Below are 22,899 nucleotides of genomic sequence, written 5' to 3'. Positions count from 1 at the left end.
TGGTCGTCGTCCTACCTACCCTTGGGTCCAGAAATCCCTAATAAGGGTGAGGTATGGAGGGGAGGGTGGCCTTCCCACATGGGGAAGGATCGTGCAGACTCCAGGTCAGTTGGCTGTCCCTGGACAACGACGTGCTCAGTTTAACAGGCTGGCATCCTTGTTGTATTCTGGGGGCAAAAGATTTGGCAACAGGGTTAAAAGGCATCATTCAATCCATAACCACTAGATGACAAAAGGCAGGGATTAATTTTTCAATGTCCCGTATTAGGGAAAAGAAAAGCTTCTTTGGAGGAAGGTGTGCCAGGCACATCTCACCTATCCAATACCCTTTTGCCCATTATACTTAGTTTGGGCTGGGGGAAATATTTTGGTTTCCCCCCTCTCAGACCTCTGGGCTCTTTCTGTCCAAGCCATTAGGATAGAAAAGAGAAACCAGTTTTGTTTTTTTTTCTTAAATAATTTATTTGTTTGTCTGTTTATTTATTTATTTTATTTGTAGAGAGAGGGGAAAGGAGAAAGAGAGGGAGAGAAACACCACTGTGTGGTTGCCTCTTACTCGCACCCCCAACTGGGGACCTGACATGCAACCTAGTCATGTGCCCTGACTGGGAATTGAACCAGCGACACTGGGCTCACAGGCCGACGCTCAATCCACTGAGCCACAGCAGCCAGGGCCAAGAGAAACCAGTTTTAAAGTGAAGCCCACAGACCACCCCATACTTCACCAACCTAGCCACTTAGTTCAGCCAAACCATTAAGTCTCAGGAGGCAGCGATGGAGACAGGATTAAGTGAGGCCTATACATACAGACAATCACTCAGGTAATGAGATCATAGGCTTATGCTCTTTGAAACCAGAAAACACATGTTAAATTATATAACATAACCCACAAACAAGTCTCTAAATATGTAAGGCTGTCTTATTGGAAAAACAGCCAGTTGCAAGGCATTTGACATTTTTCTTGCCTGTAAATTAAACATCTTTGATGATACCACAGACATAGTTTAACTTTCAAATGAAAGCAAATTTTAAATGTAAAGAAACTTTAAAGACAGTTAGCTGCACTACTTTATAGCCTACCACTGAGCATTGTGATCTTCCTTGAATCACTATTTTTCTCCCTAAGATTACCCTCCTTGTCATTAAAGGGACTGCATTAAGTCCATTTTTAATTTATCCTGTTCATTTGCATAACACAACAAGAGCAGCAAATGATCACTTATGATCTTTAGTTCTGCTTTGCTGGAACTTACACAAGGAATATTTAGGGTGACTTTCAGTCTGCCCTTCAGGTCACAGAAGCTGAGCCACATACCTGGCATTCAGCCTTGCCTGTAAACACCTGTCTTTTCCAAGTCTTTCTGATTTTCCATTGTGCCGTAAGGTCCCTTCTAGCCATCTTTCAGGAAAACAACCTTCATTCTTTCCCCGGAAAGATTGCTGTGGACCGCACAACCAACCAAGGTACCAGGCCTTTTATCTCGTGGGCTTTTATTACTTTTGAAAGTCAATCCCAGTTCCTCAGGGCTTTTTGATAACAACCAGAGCCCAAGCATGTCTCCTTTAGGTATGACATTCCAGTCAAAGTCTTAGTTAAAAAAAAAAAAAACCTCTATTAACATCTGGTTTTATTAGTTTTATGCAAAGAAACTTACATCATTACTTACTTGTTTAGAATGCCAAACTCTGGAGGGATCAGATAGTGAGAAAAATATACAGTGTGAAGGAAAATCCTTATCCTTCTAATATTCACTGAACTTGCATGTCCATTCTTTATATTTTCATTTTTCCCCCCACTAAAAATTTTCATTTGTTTGTTTGTTTTCCCATTACAGTTGTCCCACTTTTTTACCCCCTCTTGCTTCCCCGCACCCTGCCACCCCCTTCTCCCACATTCAGTCCCCACCCAGTTGTCCTTGTCTGTGGGTCATTTATACATGTTTTTTTACTAGACCCTCCCCCTTCTTACCCCCTTCTCTCCCTCCTGCCTCCCCCCTTGTTACTGTTAGTTTATTCCTTGTTTACATACCTCTGGTTCAGTTTTGCTCACTTGTTTGTGTTGTTCATTAGTTTCCTGTAATAGGTGATAACATAAGGTATTTTTCTTTCATTGCCTGGCTTATTTCGCTAAGCATAATTCTCTCTAGTTCCATCCATGTTGTTGCAAATGGTAGAAGTTCCTTCTTTCTTTCTGCTATATAGTACTCCATTGTGTAAATGTACCACAGTTTTTTGACCCACTCATCTACAGATGGGCACTTAGGTTGTTTCCAGCACCTGGCTATTGCAAATAGTGCTGCTATGAACATAGGGACTTACTCATTGTCATTTCCCCCCTTTGTACTCATGTTCTTCTCTGTCTCTCTGTTTCTTCATCTTCTTAAAGCAGACCCTTTAGCATCTCTTGCAATGCTGGTTTGGTAAAGATGTATTCTTTAAGCCTTGTTTTGTTTTGGAAACTCCTTATTTCACCTTCTATTTTGAATGAGAGCCTTGCTGGGTAGAGTATTCTTGGTTGTAGGCCTTTGTTTTTCATTGCTTGGAATATTTTTTGCCATTCCCTTCTGGCTTCTAGTATTTCTGCTGAGAAATCTGATGATAGCCTTATAGGAGCTCCCTTGTATGTTATTTGTTGTATTTCTCTTGCTGCTTTTAGGATTCTCTCTTTGTCTTTGAATGTTGCCATTTTAATTATGATGTGTCTTGAAGTGGGCCTGTTGGGGTTCATCTTCATCGGGACCCTCTGTGCTTCCTGGACTAGCGGGACTCTTTCTCTCCTCATGTTAGGGAAGTTTTCTGTCATGAGTTTTTCAAAGAGGTTTTCTATCCCTTGCTCTTCTTCTTCTCCTTCTGGAATTCCTATGATACAGATATTATTACATTTCATGTTGTCCTGCAGCAGCCTTAGAACCTCCTCATTCTTGTTCTGTCTTTTTTCATTTTGTTGCACTGTATGGGAGTTTTTGTCTAAGTTGTCTTCCAGCTCGCTGATCTGATCTTTTGCTTCCTCTAGCCTGCTTTTAATTCCTTCTACTGTGTTCTTCAATTCAGAGATTGTTTTCTTCATTTCCTCCTGGCTCTTATTAATGTCTTCTATGTCCTTTTTCATGCTGGTGTAATTCTCAGGAAGTTCCTTGTAGTTTTTCTGGAGTTCCTTGTAGTTTCCCTGGAGTTCTTTGTAGTTTCCGCTGAGCTCATTGAGCTTCTCCATAATCCATGTTTTAAATTCCATATCTGAGAGTTGGCTCCCCTCTATTTCATTTAGAACTCTTTCTGGGGATTCTACCTTTCCTTTTGATGGGGGGTTGTTTCTCTGTTTCCCCATTTTTGTGACTCATTGTTTGTTGGTGCTTCTTAGAATGATCTGCACTTCCTGGATCTGCCCCTGGTGGCGTCAGATCATGTACCAGTCTGGCCCTAGGCAGCCTGTTGGAGACTTCCAGGGGTCTACTGCCTTTGTCTGACTTCTTCAGTTGTTAATCTATTCAATCTGTGATTAGCCATCAGGTTTAAGGACTGAGGGTGTGGCAGCTTAATTCCTGTAGGCAGGGCTTTTGCTTCCCCGCAGGCTGACGGCACTCAGAGGGGAATGGTCTGCCTGCAGCACTGGGGATGAGTCAGCACTGGGACCTGGTTGGCTGTTCCCCCAGTTCCCCCCTCAAAGCAATGGCGCCAAACTCTCCCCAAGTGTCTCTAGTCCTCTCTGCCTTCCATCTGCTTGAGCCCAGGGTAAGTGGGGACCAAAATATTTTTGTATGTGATCCGCTTGAGAGCTCTTTTTCTCCAGCTGTTTCTCTCCGGCTAGCAAGAAACCCTGTGACTTTTCACTTTTCACAGATGGATACTATTTTACTTTCCACTCTGTTGCTGTAGGCTGGGAAGCCCAGCTGGGGGTTTAGACCCTGCCCTTCTCAGGGGGAACCTCCAGCTGCTGAGCTGTTTCTCAGTCCCTTCAGCTGCCACCCGTGGGAGCCCAGCCAGCTCTTCCGCATCTCCGTATTCCCTACCAGTCACGTTGTGATGTAGCAGCTTTTCTGTCTCTCCGTGGTTATAAGACTTCTCTCCAGCTAGTGTTCGGTTGGTTATTCCAGATGATTTCTTCAAAATTAAGTTGTAAATCCAGACTGGTCCTGGGAGGAGGTTAGTGTAGCTTCCACTTACTCCTCTGCCATCTTGGATTAGATCTTTTTACCATTTCTGATTGGGTCAATACTTGAAGTTCAAATCCTGGCTGGCCAGAGACAAATAAAATGGCCTGGCATGAAAAGATGAGTCCTTAGGAATTTGAATTGGGAGAACTCAAAATTTAAGTATGTCTTCCAGCCAAGATGGAAGCATAGACAGACACACTGCCTCTCCCTCCACAACTAAGAAGGAATACAACTACCTCAAAACTAGAAACAACCAGAAGTTCCAGAAAATCATACTGCATGGAAATTCAGCAAACAAAGATATAAAGAAGAAATACTCATCCAGACAGGTAGGAGGGGTGGAGCCGGGGCTGAGAGGATGCGGTGTGGTGGTGGCAGCGGTGGGGGCAGCAGTTTTAAAAAGTCAGGAGGGACACCTGGGGAGCGTTCCCAGCTCCTCACGGGGACCGTGCAGCTCATGGTCCCAGCACTGGGGAAAATCAAGCCTCATTGCTTCTGACTATGCAGACCAGTGGAGGTTGGGGTGGAGGCAGAAACTGCCGGTCTCAGCTGAGTCTGCTTGTTTAAAGAGCCCCCGCAGTCCTACAGCATCTGCAGACCCACTCACTCTGGGAACGACAGCCAGGGCAGTAGCTAGAAAGGCTCCAGTCCAATGCAGAAGTGGGAGAGGTGCCTGGAAAAGGGGCGAGTGCTGGGCTGGTGGCATTGTTTCCTCTTGGATCCCTCCCCCACATACAGCACCACAACGTGGTGAAACAGGTCGCCCTGTACTGACGAACCCCTAAGGCTCCACCCCTTACAATGTAATAGAAGCGACAGTTCTACTTGGGATGCAGAGGCAAACAAACACAAGAGCCTGTCAGAATGAGGAGACAGAGAAGTATGGCCCCAAAGGGGAAATGAATCAAGGTTCCAGTAGAAGAACTAAGCGACGAGTAGATAGCCAACCTAACAGATGAGGAGATAGACAACCTAACATATGAAGAATTCAAAACACTGGTGATAAAGATGCTCACAGGCTTGACAGATATGCTTGAGTACGACAAATGCATAATAGAAGAAATGAAAGTTATGCTAAGTGAAATGAAGGAAAATCCACACAAAATCATTGGTGAAGGGAAGGAAACTGGAGTTCATATCAATGATTTTGAACATAAGGAAGAAAAAAACAGTCAACCAGTGCAGGATGAGGGAGCAAGAATTGAAAAAAATGAGGAAAACTTGCTAAATTTTGCAAAGGAGATGCACATACAGGTCCGGGAAGCACGGAGGGTTCGGGGATAGCTGGACACAGAGGGGACCACACCAGGACGCATCATGACTGAGATGCCAAAGGTGAAAGATAAATACAGAGTCCCGAGGGCAGCAAGAGAGAGGTGGAGAGTTGCCTACAGGGGGGTGCCTATAGGACTATCAGCTGATTTCTCAGAGGACACTTTGCAGGCAAGGAAGGGTCTGGCAAGCAGCATTCCATGTGATGAAAAGCAACCTACAACCAAGACTACTCTATCCAGCAAAGCTATCATTTGGAATGGAAGGGAAGATGACGTGCTTCCCAGAGAAAGTGAAGCTAAAGTAGTTCATCATCACCAAGCCATTATTATATGAAATGTCAAAAGGACTTACTTAAGAAAAAGAAGATCAAAACTATGAACATTAAAATGACAACAAAGTCACAACTATCAACTGAATTTAAAAAATAAAAACAAAATCCAACTAAGCAAACCAGAATAGGAACAGAATCATAGGTATGGGGATCATTTGGAGGGTTATCAGCTGGCAGAGGGGAGGGAGAGAAATGGGGAAATGGTGCAGGGATTAAGAAGCATAGTCGGTTGGTACAAAATAGACGGGGGGAAGTTAAGAATAATATAGGAAAGGGTGAAGCTAAAGAACTTATATGCACAACCCATGGACTGGAACTAAGGGGGGTGGGATTGTTGGAGGGAAGCAGGGTACTGGGCAGAGGGGAGCAAAGGGGGAAAAATTGGAACTACTGTAACAACATAATAAAATATACTTAAAAAAAATTTAAGTATGTAGTTAGTAGATACTGAGGCAAAAAGAATGGAGAAAGGGAAGTCATGAAGTAGTATCATAGCCATGAGATATGTTATGAGAAACCAATAATTAGTTGTAAATGAAGGTAGAAAAAGAAATAAATAATAGAATAACTAAGGTAGTGAGAAGGAAACTGAGGATATACATAGGTAATTCATGTTCATAGCTAAGCACTAGAAAGAAGAGTCAAAATTTTTGCTGTTGAGCTCTCTAGCCTTGCATTTACCCCCAGTTAGGCCTATCAGTGAAGTACTTGTTTTTTTGAATTTCTCCACTACTGCTCTATGTTGATCTTTACAATAATCTTTTCATTGCTTTATGTAACTTAAGTCTTTATTATCAAAATCAACTTAGGCTTCATTAGTCCCTTTAGGCATGCTTAGAATTTGTAGTCGATCCTAACCAAATCATATTTCACTTACTAACTCCTAACACATAATCTCTGGTATTTTCAAATTCCTTACCTATTATAAATTAGCTAATTTAAAAATAATGGCAATTTAAACAAAAGAAGATTGATAGCTTGATAGCCAAATACAAAGGCACTACAGAGTTGTAGTCTGATCTCTCATTTACTGCATGATTTTGCTTTATAACTAACACCCTGCTAGCAAAGAAAAATTGACTTTATCTTACATACTAAATCCCATCAACTGATACTGGTATATTGGCTGCATAAAAGTGAGATACTGAAAAGGACCCCAAAGCCACATCAGGCATCAGAGGAATGTAGAGAAATAGATGATCAACCATAGAATTAGGAGGAATAACTGTTGGTAGATATTTACTCTCTACTTTAAAGACTATTAGATATCGTGCTTTTCTCTGAACATTTTCAAAATGATTTTGGGAGTCAGTAGCAGAACTGAAAAATCAAGATCAAGAACTTCATATTTAGCCAAGAGTGTGGTTCAGTTGGTTGGAGTGTCATCTCATAACAAAAGGGTTGCAGGTTTGAGTCCCGGTCCAGACACATACCTAGGTTGAGAGTTTGATCTCCAGGTGTGAATGGGAGGCAACCAATCAATGCTTCTCTTTCACACTGATGTTTCTCTCTCTCTCTTTTCCTCTCTCTCTAAAAACAATGAAAGAAAGTGTCCTAGGATAAGGATTAAAAATAAAGAATTTATTTATTTTTTACTTTTTTTATTGTATTGGGGTGACTTTGTTTAATAAAATTATATAGGTTTCAGAAGCACAATTCTATAATACATCAACTGTATACTGTATTGTATATTCACCACCTCAAGTCAAGTTTCCTTCCATCACCATTTTTCCTACCCATATCTTCTACCTCCCCCTATCCCTCTTTCCCTCTGGTAATCGCGATACTATTGTCTGTGTCTCTGAGGGTTTTGTTTTGTTTTGTTTTTTGTTTTTTGCTTAATCCCTTCACCCTTCTCACTCATCCCCTAAACCCCTTCCCCTCTGACAGCTGTCAGTCTGTTTTATATGTTTGAGTCTGTTTCTTTTTTGTTAGTCTATTTTGATTTTGTTCATTAGAGTCTATATATGAGTGAAATCATATGGCACTTGTCTTTCTCTGACTGATTTCACTTAACATAATGTTCTCCAGATCCATCCATGCTGTCACAAAGGATAAGATTCCCTTCCTTTTTATGGCCAAGTAGTATTCCATTGTGTAAATGGAATAGCCTCTTTATCCACTCATCTACTAATGGACAACCCTGGCTGGTTTGGCTCAGTGGATTGAGCGTCGGCCTGCGAGCTAAGTGTCGCTGGTTCGATCTTCCAGTCAGGGCACATCAGAGAAGGAAAACTCTGATTCCAAAAAACCTCCGCTGCCTTGCGGCATACCTCTTCAGGGGAAAGACTAAGGGAGTAAACCCCGACAGAAAATCCGGAGCTGGAGTCCCTAAGGTGGTTTGACGTTGTAGTCAACACCGGCAACTCCTGCGGCACACCTGAAGCCAAGCTGTATTGACTCAGTCTTTCCCTTGGATCCTTCAGCTGCGAAGAGAGGGGGGGTCTGCTGCATGGGCAACAGCAGACCCTCCATATCACCCTGCCCAGGCTCTGTAGCTTCAGCTCCACTGGAGAGGACACTCCAGCGTCATCGCAAGATGTCGATTCAACACGGGAGGAGACAGATACCGTGTCACTCCCGAGTCGGACTGCACAGCCATTCTCGGCGGTGCAGATAGACTCTTAAGAAGCTACACCATCGTCTCTCGAGACGGACGGCTGCCGACGACGACTAATGGACACTTAGGCTGCTTCCAAATCTTGGCTATTTTAAATAATGCTGCAATGAACATAGGGGCACATATATTCTTTCGAATTAGTGTTTCGGGTTTCTTCAGATATATTCCCAGAAGTGGAATTGCTGGATCATGAGGCAGTTCCATTTTTACTTTTTTGAGGTAACTCTATACTGCTTTCCACAGTGGCTGCACCAATCTACATTCCCACCAACAGTGTATGAAAGTTCCCTTTTCTTCACATCCTCATCAACACTTGCTTGTTGATTTATTGATGACTGCCATTATGACAGATGTGAGATGTTACCTCATTATGGTTTTAATTTGCATTTCTCTGATGATTGGTGACATTGAGCACTTTTCATATGTCTATTGGCCACCTGTATGTCCTCTTTGGAGAAGTATCTATTCAGGTCATTTGCCTATTTTTTAATCTGAGTGTGTGTGTGTGTGTGTGTGTGTGTGTGTGTCTGAGAGGTATGAGTTCTTTATAGAGTTTGAATATTAACCCCTTATCAGATATATCATTGATGAATATGTTCTCCTATTCAGTGAATTTTCATTTTTTTGTTGATAGTTTCCTTTACTATGTAAAAGCTTTTTAGTTTGATGTAGTCCCATTTGTTTATATTTTTTCATTTTCCTTGTCCAAGGCAATACATCAGAAAAAAATATTGCTACAAGAAATGTCAGAGATTTTACTATCTATCTTTTCTTCTAGAATTTTTATGGTTATGAGTCTAACTTTTAAGTCTTTAATCCATCTTGAGTTTATTCTTGTGTGTGGTGCAAGAAGGTGGTCTAGTTTTATTTCTTTTGTATGTATCTGTCCAATTTTCCCAACACCTTTTATTGAATAAACTATCATTACCCATTGTACGTTTTACCTCCTTTGTCAAATATTAATTGACCATAAAGGCAACTGGGTTTATTTCTGAGCTCTTTATTCTGTTCCATTTATCTGTGTGTCTGTTCTTATGCCAGTACCATGCTGTTTTTATTACTATGCCATGTAATATAGTCTGATACGAGGTAGCATGAGTCTCCTGCTTTGTTCTTCTTTCTCAAGATAGCTGTGGCTATTCAGGGTCTTTAGTGGTTCCATATAAATTTTTGGGATATTTGTTCAGTTATGTGAAATATGCCATTGCTATCTTGATATGAATTGCATTGAACCTATAGATTGCCTTGGGTAGTGTGAACATTTTTTAATGATGTTAATTCATCCTATCCATGAACATGGTATATGCTTCCATTTATTTGTACTTTCTTCAAATGATTAATCATGGTGATTAAGGGAGTTGGGGTTATGGGCTCTTCTTCAATTTCTTCAGTGTCTTGTAATTTTCTGAGTACAGATCTTATACATTCTTGTTTAAATTTAATCCTAGGTATTTTATTTTCTTGGTGTAATTGTGAATGGGATTGTTTTCTTAGTTTCCCTTTCTGATAGTTCAGTATTGATGTATAAAAATGCAACTGATTTCTGGATATTTATTTTGTATCCTGCTACTTTACTGAATTCATGTATCAGTTTTAGTATTTTTTGGTGGGGTCTTTAGGGATGTTTAAGAATTTATTATTCTCTGTTCATTATCTAGAATTAAGGATTCCAGTGCTTTTATTTCCTGTCTGATTTGGTAATAGGGCATACAAGGAGATGCTCAATGGACTTTAAAAAATTCTAAATAAATACTAAAATTAGAAACCCAAAATTGACTACATGTAAACATAACAATATAATAGAAGCTCATACAAAGTAATTAAATTGATTGGGAGGCAGAGAAGCAGGTTTCTAATCTTATACAATCTATAAGGCCATTCATTCCTGTTATTGGACTAAAGGGATTTATTTGCCTGTGCACTTCAAAGTCCAGTAAGATGTGAACAGAAGTTTGCAGCAAAGAAAGTAAAAGTTTATTTAAGGAAGTATACCAAACCCAGAGTCATAGGTAAGACAGTGTTCTAAGACCTGGCTGCCTGATGGCCCACATGGGTCACAGATTATATATGGGAAAAATGATTAACCATGGTGATTAAGGGAGTTAGGATTGTGGGCTCTATTGATTGGTTGGGGCCAGGGTAGAGCATAGTTGATCATTATATCAGGTCCTGATGGCAGGCATGGCATCATTCTGTCTGGTTTTGTGAGGATGTAGCCAGTAGGGTCCTTGTGCTTTCATGGGCCTGGTGCTTAAACACAGCTGAGGTCAAGCTGTTATCTGTAGTTTGACTTGAAACTCTTTTCTCATGGTCAGCAGGCCTGAGGCTTTACTCTTAAGACATTGTGATGCTGACCAGAATCTGATATCCTAAGGGCTTAAATATTAAAGGAGTGGACCTGTAAGGAAGGAGGCGGGTAGGTGAGTCATGGTGTTACTCAACTGGATGAGGCCAGTTGGAATTAAGAGAAAAGGAGAAAAAGTCAAAGTAAAGAAATGAAGTTTCTGCACAGTTACACTCACCCTAAGCCTCAGTTTTCTTAGTTTGTAAAAAAAATGGCTAGGACCTTAGCAGCTCTAATATTCTTGACATAACTCCTGATTCTTTTTTTGTGGGAGGGCTGCGATGTAGAAGGAAACTTTATTCAGTGCAAACTGCTCCATAGTGCTACAGCACGGCTGTGAAAACAGCATGGCTGTGGAATGGCTCTGAGGCATCATTCCTGATTTTTAAATCAACAAGGCATGATGTCTGCTTATTCAGGATAAATTCAGGTTACATATATGTCTTGAGAATTCTATGTCACTCATGGTTAACCTGTAAATAAAATTCTCTAATCCATTTAAAGGAATACCTGTTCTAGGCAAATAGATTAAATTGCCTGAGAGCACTCCAGAACTCCTAAGATTTGAAAGACCAATAGAGGAATAAAGTAGTTTTCCATAAATGCCCTAGTGTAGACAAAGTGGCATACTTGTCTTGGTTTGGAATAGTCTCAGGATTGTAGGCAAAAAAATGGGTTCTACAGATAGCAACCTCACGGGGTGATCTGATCATAGATTCCAACTGGGCAGGTTATGGTGAGTATCATGCCCTAGGTATATAGCTTTTAAGAAAGTTTTATCTTTACCTTAAGCAAGCCTTGTCCATTGTTTTTGTATATCTAGGTAAGCGATTTTTAACTGGTAAGCCTCAAGAATTTTAAAAACAATGCCTGATTATTAAGTCAGGGGCACTGACCTGTTTTCTCTTAGGTAGTCAAATAAAAAAATGACAACAGACAACACAACAGTAACTGGCCAGTGTGAGTGCCCTGTTTCAAACCATAAATATGTAGGTCATATAATATTATTGCAGCTTATTGGTCTTGCATATAATAAGGCTGCCTCTGATTGGTTAGTTCTTGGTACCATAAAATTTAATATATGTATAGGCACTTTATTTTTTAAAAAGTCACTTTGAAACAGAAAAGGTAGGTAATTATTATTTTTTTGTAAATCAAAATTATACCTATTTTTTTTTTTTTGTTAGTTTGTATCAGTGGAAAATTGTAATGGCAGGAAATTGTAACCCACCCCACCATTCTTTTGACATTGTTTCTGTAAGTGCAGATTCTGATTAATATGTAGCTTGTAGATAAACAGCATGTTTATATAAGAATCTTAGGAACAAACTTCAAAAGATACAGACTCCAACCTTCCATAATCCCAACTCTGGGAGATTTGCTGACCTTCATACATGGAGCCAATGTTAGGCAGAAATCAGAAATGAGCAACTGGAAGAAGGAAGGAGGTCATCTCCCTTGTTGTCCCAAGACAAATAGTTGAAGTAGTTTCACTTGTGATAAAGAACACCCAGGAAGGTGGGAAATCAGAGGGAAGACCCTTGTGAGGAGCACATGCAGAAGCCCATCCTCAAGTGACTTAGCAAAAATTTCCATTTTGGTGGGCAATCAGAGAGAATTATGGGAAAGGACATTCACGGAAAAGACTAAAACCAAAACTCTGTCAAGCAATACATAACCCCTCTCTGATGACAATACAATAATCATCCGTGTACTTACAGCAGCAGATTCGGAAAAATGGGCCTTTTCTCACCACCCTCACAGGCCTGTTCTTTCCCTTGAGAATGTATTAATAAAAACCTTACTCGTCCACTTTCATCTCAATGATCTGTAAGTCTTTACTGTGTCAGTGAGAAGAACCAAGTTCCCAGTAACACCAGGATGACGTGAAGCTGGGACAACATGAATCCAGAATGACTAAACCAGGATGATGCACACCAGACCATTACTTGCCTTATCATACAGGACTGTGATCATCTTCATATAGAGGACTTTTCTACCACCTTCCTTGATCTCTTTGTTCTGTTCCCCCCTCCCTCCTTATAAAAAAGGCCTGCTTCCAATGAGGCACTCACAGAAGAGGAAATTGAACTATATATTTCCTGCAATCCCTTCTAGTACAAACATTCCATGGTTCTTAGACTTTAGAGGCATATTCTACAACTACTGTGAAATGAAATAAAACATTTTTTGAGTAAAGTATTTATTTTTAATCTTCTAATTCTGTAAAGCATGAATGAGATTAGTCAACAAGCCACACAAAATGAAATAATTTAAAATGCTGCTGGGGAAGAGGGAGAAGTGACACATTGATACTTTGTCATATTCTCTTTTTTTTAAAAGATTTTATTTATTTTTAGAGAGAGGGGAAAGGAGAAAGAGAAACATCAATGTGTGGTTGCCTCTTGCACACCCCCAACTTCGGACCTGGCCCGCAACCCAGGCATGTGCCCTGACTAGGAATCGAACTGGCGACCCTTTGATTTGCAGGCCGGAGCTCAGCCCACTGAGCCACCCCAGCTAGGGTTCATGATCTTTACATACATAATTTCATTTCATTCTTCAAAACAACTCTGGGAAATAAGTTTTATTATTTCATTTTGAAATGAGAAAACAAGAGTCTTGCCAAGTTTAAGTGGCTTGCCCAGGGATACCAGGGGCAGATAGAGCCAGAATTCAAACCTTGGTTATGACCCTAGTCATTACACCCATTGTATGAATTAAGTACAATGCTAAAGTACACTGTACATTTTTGTGAAATGGTTTAAGTTGTTCAATAAGTAAGTTAGGTTTTGTTGACATAGAGCAAATTATATACGGATTTTTCACTACACAAGAACTTTGAAATGCATTAATAATGAAATTATTCATATCCATAGAAATCATCAGTATATTCATTGATGGGCTACCCCAACAGAATAGTAAGCATTAGTTGTAAATGCCGTGACATAATATACCTTTCCCATGGGTGAAACTAAGCCTATTTTGCTTGATTAGATACTCTTTAGAAAACCCTTTTGAAGATCAATTTCAAGCAGCAGGTAATAAGTTACAACTGAAATACAAATGAGCAAACTTTCCCGAAACACAGAGCAAAAAGTTTTATTTTTTTAAGTAAAATAAGCCCCCCCACCCCCCGAAGATAACAAGAGGTGTAATCTACAACCAGCACCTTGGCTTTTTCATAACCTCTTCCAGAAAACCAAGAGGAGGCAACAGAAGCTAAACTTTTGAGTAGATCCTCTTTTCTCCAGGGCACCAGCGCCCCTGCTCCCCGCCACCGGGCTGCTCCATGCGGTCGGTTACAGCAACCTCTGTGTCCTCTTTCGGAGTTAGGGTCTGACCGGGGCCGGGGGAGCGGGCGGCGGGATGGGTCGCACATAGGACAACTCCGGTCACTTAGAGAGGCATCTCTGTGGGGACGGGGTGCCAGTGACGCGCCGGGTACTTCTAGCTTGGCACCGCTCTCCGCTTCCCTTCCCTCAGCCTCAGCCGCTAACGCCGTCGGGAAAACTGGAACCTCCTTGTCAACTCATCTTGAGGCCTTTTATCAACTCCCTCAAGCGTCTGACTTTAGCACTCAGGGGTCCAGAGTCCCTCACGGGTCTCCGTGGCCAATGACAGGCTCTTTCCCTACCTCTCCTAATCGACCTCGCGGGAAGGAGGAGAGGCTGGGCGCCTTTTCAGGGCTAGAGTCCCGCAGCTGCCGCGCCCACCGGATGCTCCGCCCCTTCTCGCTCCCCTCTCCACCTCCCACAGGTTCGCGTCCCCCTGGAGTGAGTAGCTGAAACTGCTCGAGTAGGAAGACGCGCATGCGCGATGAGGGTGGAGCCGCTGAGCAAAGAACCGGAAACTTGGAGACAAAGTTCCGAGCCCCGCCCCTAGCTTCGCTGCCCCGCCGTCTTGCCCCGCGGACCTACGGCCGACCGACCGACCGACCGACCCGCTACCGACAAATCGGCACAGCTTTTGCGTGCACCATGTCTGGTTCCTCCAGTGTCACCGCTATGAAGAAAGTGGTTCAACAGCTCCGGCTGGAGGCCGGGCTCAACCGCGTGAAGGTGAGCGGGGGCGGGCAGCCGAGGGGGAGGGGAAGGCGGTGGTGGCGGTGGCGGGTGGAAATCGGCGGGGGAGCCGGCTGGGGCGGGCGGGACTCGCTTCCCCTGGGGACGATGCGCGGTCGGTGCAGGCGGCGGCCCGGAGCGGTCAGCTTTAGCGACCGAGCCGCGTGGGTCGGCGCTGTGGTTTGGAGGTAGGTTACTGCGCCCTTCCGTCCCAGAACTTTCCAAAGCGGGCCGGCAGCTGGCTGTACTGCGGCTTTCCGCATTCCGACCCTCCTCTGCGCTCCGTCCCTCCCTCCCTCCCTCGGCAACTCCACGGCTGGTCCCGCCAGCAGCTGCTGCGCGCGCGGTCCGCACCCTTCCCGTCCCTCTCTACCAGCCTCCACCGTCTCCCTTCACCGACAGGGTTTTATCCGACTCCTGATTGAGAACAGACGTATTTTTTCTTTTCGTGGTCGTGTCAGACCTTTCCAAACCCTCTCCCTTTAGTAGATTTTTTCCTCTCACCCACCGAACACATACTCGAGAACTAATTCTTGCATAACTTGAACTATAGGGTAAAGCATGTTTGTTTTTGAAACGTTCCCGGTGTGTAAGGTTACCACTGGTGCCCTGTATAATCTGCCTCGAACAAAGCGTGCATTTCATACCTATTTGGCACAGTTTGCTGTGATCTGACCTTGGGGATATCTACAGGTTCGCATACCCCAAAATTGATTAGGGTGGGCCAGTTTTACTTATTTTGGCGTCTGGTTAGCATTGACCTTGTCTTCTGTTATGTACTTTGGGGAAAAAGCCTTTTGTGTGTGTCGATGTGACAACCTGACATTCAAATGCTAGTCCAGGTTTCTCCTAGTTTTTAAAATTTCAGGTTTATTGGCTTCTTTCTGGTCCAGGTCACCTTACATGTGAAACACTTGCAGTTAAATAAAAGAAACGGGAGAATATAGATCATTCACTCTGATCAAAGCAGCAGCCATTTTCCAAAATGATTTGATTCTTGGCTCATCAGGCTACTACTCTTGACTTCTCCCAGAAGTGTTTTGTAGAGGAAGATGGTCTCTCATTTACCTACTTCCTTAAGTACAAATGACGGGGACTTAAGGAGGACAGGGAAATTCCCATCAGTCTTGGTGTGGGATTCCCCTCCCAGTCCTTTAAGTGCTGTAGGCTCCATTGCTGTTTGGATCCAGATTACCTTATCCAGTGGTATTTATGGTCAGTCTTGGTTGGATTTAACTCTGAAGTTTGACATAATTTCTTAACCGACCATCACATTATCATTCAGGTGTGCCCAGGAAGGAAAAAAATGCTGGTTGAAAGCTGTGTTAATTTAAGTAGGGGTGCTTAGCCCTAGTCTCCAAAGAAAAGGAGGTGAAGTCCTCAGAATAAAGTACTCTGAGGGCTTTGTTATGAAAACCTTAGCTTCTCCCAATAACTCCCCAGCATGATGCTTGCATCCTATACTTAATTCTTTAGGAGGCTGCTGGTCGGGAGCTTTAAAGCCTCCACAGGTGACTTGGTTTTAAGGGTCTCAATTAGTCTGATGCTAGGGCTGCGGGAGGAGGGGCATATTTCCATCTTGGGACTTGAAATGAGTTTTTCTTTACATGAGTTGCAGAATGTGTTTGGTTCATTTTGTGCGTCCTTTTTATCCATGACTGCTGGCTGCTCTTTTTTTATTTTTTTTTTCAGTGATATTTTAAAGCTACCACAAGTTTACTGTTTAAACTTTTATTTGAATACAGTTGATAGAAATTCACAAATGTTTGATAAATTCTCCCTTATGTGGGGGGACCATAAACTTTTTTGCCATGCAGGACACTTGAGATTGAAAGAGGGCACTGATAATTATGCAAGATTATAGGGTTTTAGCCTCCTGGATGGTGATTATTACAGTGCCTTAGGGGCTAGTAGCTTGAGTTTTAGAACTTTTGTCTCAGTTTTCCCCACTCCATGGGAATTCTCTCTGATTAGTTTCATGCTTTTGGTTACTTGGCTGGATTTCTGGGCATCAAGATGTCAGTTTAAATGTCACCTCCTCAGACACCTCCCTGTAGGTCACGATCTAATACACTTTAGAGCACCTTGTCTTTCTTTTCCTCTGAACTATCAACTCAGTAACAGAAGGGATCTGGTTGCTTTTATGTATTTTCAATGCCTAGAAGTATATTTGTGAAAGGGAGTTAAGTTGAAACTTACTACCCTTTAGGCAGCAAATTAAGATACTGCTGGTTAATGTAAATGACATCAAGTTAAAAGACTGTGAAAAATACTTTAGCACTATACCTACCTTCTTTTCGGAGGGAGCAGAGTGGCTATTTAGCATAGTACTTGGTACCAGGCATTTTGAACCTACTGCTTGACACAATTACTAAATAAACCTGTGGAACTCATTATCCTGGACTGTTGTGTAAGTCAAACATACAGATAGATTCTGAGAGCTGAGTTTAGATTCATCTCAGAATGATGGATCCTTTTTATCAGGTGAATGTTTGGGGTAAGCAATAGTCTGCAGGCTTTCTCGGTATAGAGAACATTTGTGATGTTCTTTTCCTTTTCAAAGGCCAAATACCCCAGCTGCACTGGACAACTAACTGCTCTCACCCTCCTTGAGGATAGTTAAAACTGAGAATAAATGGTTATTTTTCCCATCTCCCTGAACCTCAATTCAAGACTTACGATATTTTATTCATTTGGGGTACTTTTTAGTCATCAATGTTCCACACCTGAACCATTCAGTTCATTGTTTTTGTATCTTGCATCACCTTACCAGAATATATATACCAATAGTAGATGTTTAAATGATACAGTATACTGTAAAGCCATACAAGTTCCTTAGCCCTGTTTGAGTGGCATTGCATAGCATGAAAATTATTAAATCACATTTAAGGCAGATACAGTTTCTTTAAGTCAGGTTGCTCATTTTATTAAAATTAACTGAAGTTTGCCATCAGCTTTTCAGTCATCTGATGCAGAGGAGAAAGCTGTCACTTTCCAGTAACATTAAACAGTTTATGATACATAATACCAAAACAGCGGGCTGAATGGTTTAGAATTAGAACACTGTGTTCATTCACAGTAGTAATACTGCTTTCAAGACAAAGTAATAGTTTGCTAGAATTTTAATGGTTCTTTGCTTTACCTCTTATATTGTGTGTACTGCTTGGGTACTGCTTTTAATAAAAAGTAAGATGTTGCTTACCCTCAGGGTTGCACTTGAACAATCTGTTTATTAATAAACTAGCAAAATGTGCTGGTACTTTGCAGGTAAAATTGTATTGGTTGTACTGAATCACTTGATGCTTCTAATAAGCAAAAGAAAACATAAGCTAGTCTTATTTACATGCAGTGTTTTAAGGGCTCAGTAGTGACTGTTGACCTTCAATTAGTATGTATGTTTTAAGAGACGGGTTTATTGCAGGTATTTTGAAAGATTTGAGAAAACTTTTCATTAAAACATTCTTAATGCCTCCCACTCCTTCCCTACTTTGTTATGTATAGGTTTCCCAGGCAGCTGCAGATCTGAAACAATTCTGTCTGCAGAACGCTCAACATGACCCTCTGCTGACTGGAGTATCTTCAAGTACCAATCCCTTCAGGCCTCAGAAAGTCTGTTCCTTTTTGTAGGGAAATGAATCTTTGAAGGTACGTTTCCTTAGTCTAAACAACAAAACCCATAGTGGGAATAACCAGTTAAGTCTTTGCCTTTGCCACTCTGCACTTTTGTTTGGCACTGCAAGTTTCCAGTCTTGTTTTGTAAGGATTGATGACATTTACTGATTTAGTAGTCATGAAGACTAATTGGTTCTATTTTATCGGAGGGTAAAACAGATGATTAATAAACATAAATAATATATAGAATAACTAGAAAATCAAACTGCTGTGACAAACCTTGTTACTTTTTATATCTTTGGCCTAGTGGTGTATTTTGAGGCCCCTAGATACTAGTTTTAACTTTTGTGTACGTAGCAAATACTTCGTTTTTTAAAAATCTGCATTGCTTATGGGGATGACTTTTAAAGAACTACCAATTTGGATTGATTCTGATGCTTTTAATAGCGAAGAATGGGAGTTGTGAATGCAAGAGAAAATGAGAGGTATTTTTTTTTTAATGGTTTGATTTCTTTTTAAAGTTTTTTCATATTTTTTTTAAAAAGATTTTAGAGAGAGGGAAGGGAGGGAGAAAGAAAGGGAGAGAAACATCAACGTGTGGTTGGTTGCCTCCTGCACGCCCCCAACTAGGGACCTGGCCCACAGTCCAGGCATGTGCCCTGAGTGGGAATCGAGCCGGTGACCCGTTTGTGGGCTGGTGTGCAATCTGCTGAGCCACACCAGCTAGACAGTTGAACCTTGGCTGGTGTGGCTAAGTGGATTGAGTGCTGGCCTGCAACCAAAAAGTTGATATCTGGGTATATGCCCGGGTTGCAGGCTAGGTCCCCACTTGGGGATGTGTGAAAGGCAACCCATCAATGTATCTCTTGTGCATTGATGTTTCTTCCCTCATTTTTATCCCTCCCTTCCTCTCTCTAAAAATGAATAAATAAAACCTTTAAAAAAATAAAAGTAAAGACACCATCCTCTCCTAGATACTGTGACTTTACTCCATGGCCTGAAAGCTCTACCCAGCCATCTCTTCATAGGCACTTGGCCCCTAGATCCCTCAAAACCCTGGTTAACCTCAACTTCAATTCTAATCACAATCTCCCCAACAGCTTAAAAAAAAAAATGAGACAGTTGAATAAGATGACTTCTAAATTTTAATCTGTGCCTTCCAGAACAGATGTCAGTGTGTGCAAAAACATGTTAGTCCACAAGAGAGCTGAGTAACATATGCTTTGGATAATTGAAAAGGGTGCTAGTTTTTATTTTAGTCGGGATGTGTGCTCACTAGTATTGACCTATGAGAAGCAACTTTAAACTAATAGTGCTTTAAAAAAAGCATGGCACACACCCTTTACAAACATTCTAACTCCTCTGAGTCCAGGAAGCTGCTTCCTAAAATACCATGCTACACAGTTGTGCCCTCCCTAATTAAGCTTTGTAGACTTGGGAGTGTCCAGGAAGCTTGTATAACTGCAACATGTTTCCAGTAAAGACAATGATTGGTTAAGGAGGTTAAGATTTTTGAAACATCAAGATTGGAGGGGGGGGGCACCTTTGAGTAACAGCTTTCCCTAAAGAAGTAATTCTTTTTAACAGTCTAGCTCCTGTTTAATGGTTTCTTGATTCTGGCAGTATTAATTCTTCATGGCAGTATTTGGAAATTACACATTTTAGATGGCATATTAAAGATCCTTTTGAAACTTCTGTTCCAGTTGTACTACTTTACAAAATGGCTTATTTTCATTTGACATAAAATATTGTTAAGAAGCCTGGCTCTTAACTGGCTGTTACCAGTCCACATTTCACAGCAGTCTACAGATAACTGTTTAAATATGGCCCAGGTTTCAGAGCAAAAAAATGGTTATTAATCCTGGTAGTATTTGTGGATATTAAGATTTGACATACCTGTGGTAAGTTAAAAAATAAAATCATTTCTTTTCAGATTTAATGTATCTACAGATCACTTTGTTAAATGCAAATTCTAAGTCAGTGGGTCTGGAGTGAGGCACTACAGGCTCCCAGGTTATACTAGTGCTGGTGGTCCTAGGCCCAGAATGACTGGCATGGGTTCAAAGAATCTACAGTTGAATACTTATACTCATAGCTTTTAAAAGTATATAGTTTTTATAATAAAAAAAAAAAAAACCTGCAAGGTAATTTATCAATGGCTAGTATAAGGGAAATATAAATTACCATGATCAATATACCTAGAAATAACTGTGCTAGTAGATATTCAGAAAGTGAGGATTGCCTTGGCCGGGTGGCTCAGTTGAAGCATCGTCCCATACACTGAAAAAAGGTTGCAGGTTCAATCCCTGGTCAGGGTGCATAGATAAGGCAACTGATTGATGTTTCTCTACCCTTTCCTCTCTTTCTGAAATCAGTAAATGTCCTACAGTGCAGATTTTTTTTTTTTTTTAATGAGGGTCATAGTATGTAGTTTTTAATTCTGGTTTTAAAAAACTTATGAATTTTCTTATTTCATTAAATATTATTTGTAAATGAGATGTTCAAGCGTTGTACTATAACTTAATTATATTTTGTTGAATATTGAAGTTTCCAAATTTGAGGCTACACTAAAAGTATTTTAACATTTAAATTTTATTAACACTAGTCTTTTTATTAAACTTTGCTATTCCACTTGGAGCTTGAGGCTGGCTGGACCCTTGCCCGCCTATTTGCTACTGTTTTCTGCCTACCTTGTTTTTTGGTGGGGTGTTTTTTTTTCTTCTCCTTTTTGTATTGAGTTGGCCAAAAAGTCTGTATAGTTTTTTCCATAAAAGACACATTTCTCATTTTCACCAATAACTTGATTTGGATATTTTGACTATGTTTGGCTTACTCCTGTGTGGTATAACTGATTATTCTCAATGTCTCAATTTGATCGCTCTCAATTTCAAATGGTCTACTGAACTGTGGAGCACAGTCCAGTGAGAAATCTCCACCATGAAACTTTGCAAACCACTTTTGAGACATTTGATCAGTCACAGTACCTTCACCAGGTACTGCACAAGTATTTTTCTGTATTTCAGTTGCATTTTTACCTTTCTTGAAATAAAGCACAATGTGCTAAAAATGTTACGTATTTCCTTCCATCTTCAATATTAAAATGGCTACACAAAAATTCACCAATTTTGATTTTAAAAAAGTGCAAGCTAATGATAGCTGTCACACAATACAATCTTAACAAAATTGTTTTGAATGAAGTTAAAAGACAACTAAGTGCTACTAGAGCTATCTTAATGGAAAAAAGAAAAAAACTAACGAACTTTTGGGCTAGCCCAGTAATTTGCACTGATTGAACACTTTTGTTATGGAATACCTCAACTTTTCAAATAAGTATAAAGATGAGTCTTGCATCTACCATCCTGAATTAGTTTTCCTCACCTCCCCAACCCATCTCCAAACCTAGTTTTTTCTCTTCACCCAGGATTGATTTATCCAATAAATACACAAGATTAAATCCTTCTTTAAAAAAGTTTTATGAAGATACGCTTTTCCTACCTTTCCACATAGATAATGTCTTGAAGTTTGTATGCCCGTGTTTTTACTTTCTACAACACGCATTTCTTGGTTTATCTCCTTGTAGGTTGTTTGGTCATTTTAATGGCTGTATATCTATCTATTCCCCTGTTGAGTTGGGCTATTCCCAGTTCTTTGCTGTAAAATATCACTATAGGCAGTATCAGTGTACACATTGCTCTTTGTGTATAGGTTTATCTAGGTAAATAGAAACGTGATTGTATCTTCTACCTTACTAGATATTGCTTATTTTCCAGGGGTGTTCAGATTTTTCTCAACTTTAAGAAATTTTTGTATTAACTTTTTTAAAAAATTAAGACCAGAGTGTATTTTGGAAATGATCTTGGTAAGTTCATCTTTAAGTCTTTATTTATAAACCATAAATGATACATACTTTAGAATGGCTTTGAAATTAAGATGAACCATAGTCATTTCCCATCCTATTTCTCATTTTTAACAGAAACCCTGTGGAGTGTCTGCTTAATTGAAAGGACTTTACAAACTGCCATTTAAATGAATGCTGTAAAAGTAATACAGGATGTACTGCTGTTCAGAAAAAAGTATTTTTCTTTGACAATTTACCCTAATTCACTTTTCCCTCCCATTTCAGGTGTTCTAAACCACTTCTCATGAACCAGTGAATATTCAAAGAGAGCTAAATTTGGAGCCTGTACAAAAAGCTGATCCCTGTAACACGTGCCACACCATACAAACTTCTGCTTTTGTCAGTCCTTAACATCTACCTCTCTGAATTTTCATGGATTTCTGTTTCACAAGGATGATTATTTTATATACACTGGCAGCAGCATATGAATAAATACTTAGTATAAAAGGGTTTTTGCTTAATTATTGGTAATGCACTATGTATTTGTTTTGAATACCTAAGATAAATGGCAAGTTTCCCATTGTCATAATGGGTTATTTTAGCGTTTGTCCCACCAACTCCTTTCACATAACTATGCCATACATTTCCAGTAACGCTACAGAAA

General features: G+C 40.7%; 1 protein-coding gene across 1 annotated transcript; it reads left to right on the top strand.

Annotated features, from left to right (window-relative positions):
- Positions 1-14,567: 14,567 nt before the first annotated feature.
- Positions 14,568-22,745, top strand: GNG5 (G protein subunit gamma 5). Its single transcript, XM_090269675.1, has 3 exons — positions 14,568-14,782; positions 18,287-18,430; positions 22,521-22,745. The coding sequence occupies exons 1-2, from the start codon at positions 14,702-14,704 to the stop codon at positions 18,410-18,412; spliced, it is 207 nt and encodes a 68-aa protein (XP_090125801.1). The 5' UTR covers positions 14,568-14,701; the 3' UTR covers positions 18,413-18,430; positions 22,521-22,745.
- Positions 22,746-22,899: the final 154 nt, after the last annotated feature.

The sequence above is a fragment of the Furipterus horrens genome, unplaced genomic scaffold (assembly GCF_987537825.1).
Source record: "Furipterus horrens unplaced genomic scaffold, mFurHor1.1.pri manual_scaffold_3, whole genome shotgun sequence".
NCBI lineage: Eukaryota > Metazoa > Chordata > Mammalia > Chiroptera > Furipteridae > Furipterus > Furipterus horrens.
The sequence above is the reverse complement of the archived record's forward strand: the minus strand, read 5'-3'. Positions and strand labels throughout refer to the sequence as shown.

Bases quoted from the DNA above. Each gene is read 5' to 3' on its own strand.
- GNG5 (XM_090269675.1), top strand. From the start codon at position 14,702: ATGTCTGGTTCCTCCAGTGTCACCGCTATGAAGAAAGTGGTTCAACAG. The intron at 14,783-18,286 runs GTGAGCGGGGGC...TGTTATGTATAG, and splicing joins CCGGGCTCAACCGCGTGAAG to GTTTCCCAGGCAGCTGCAGA.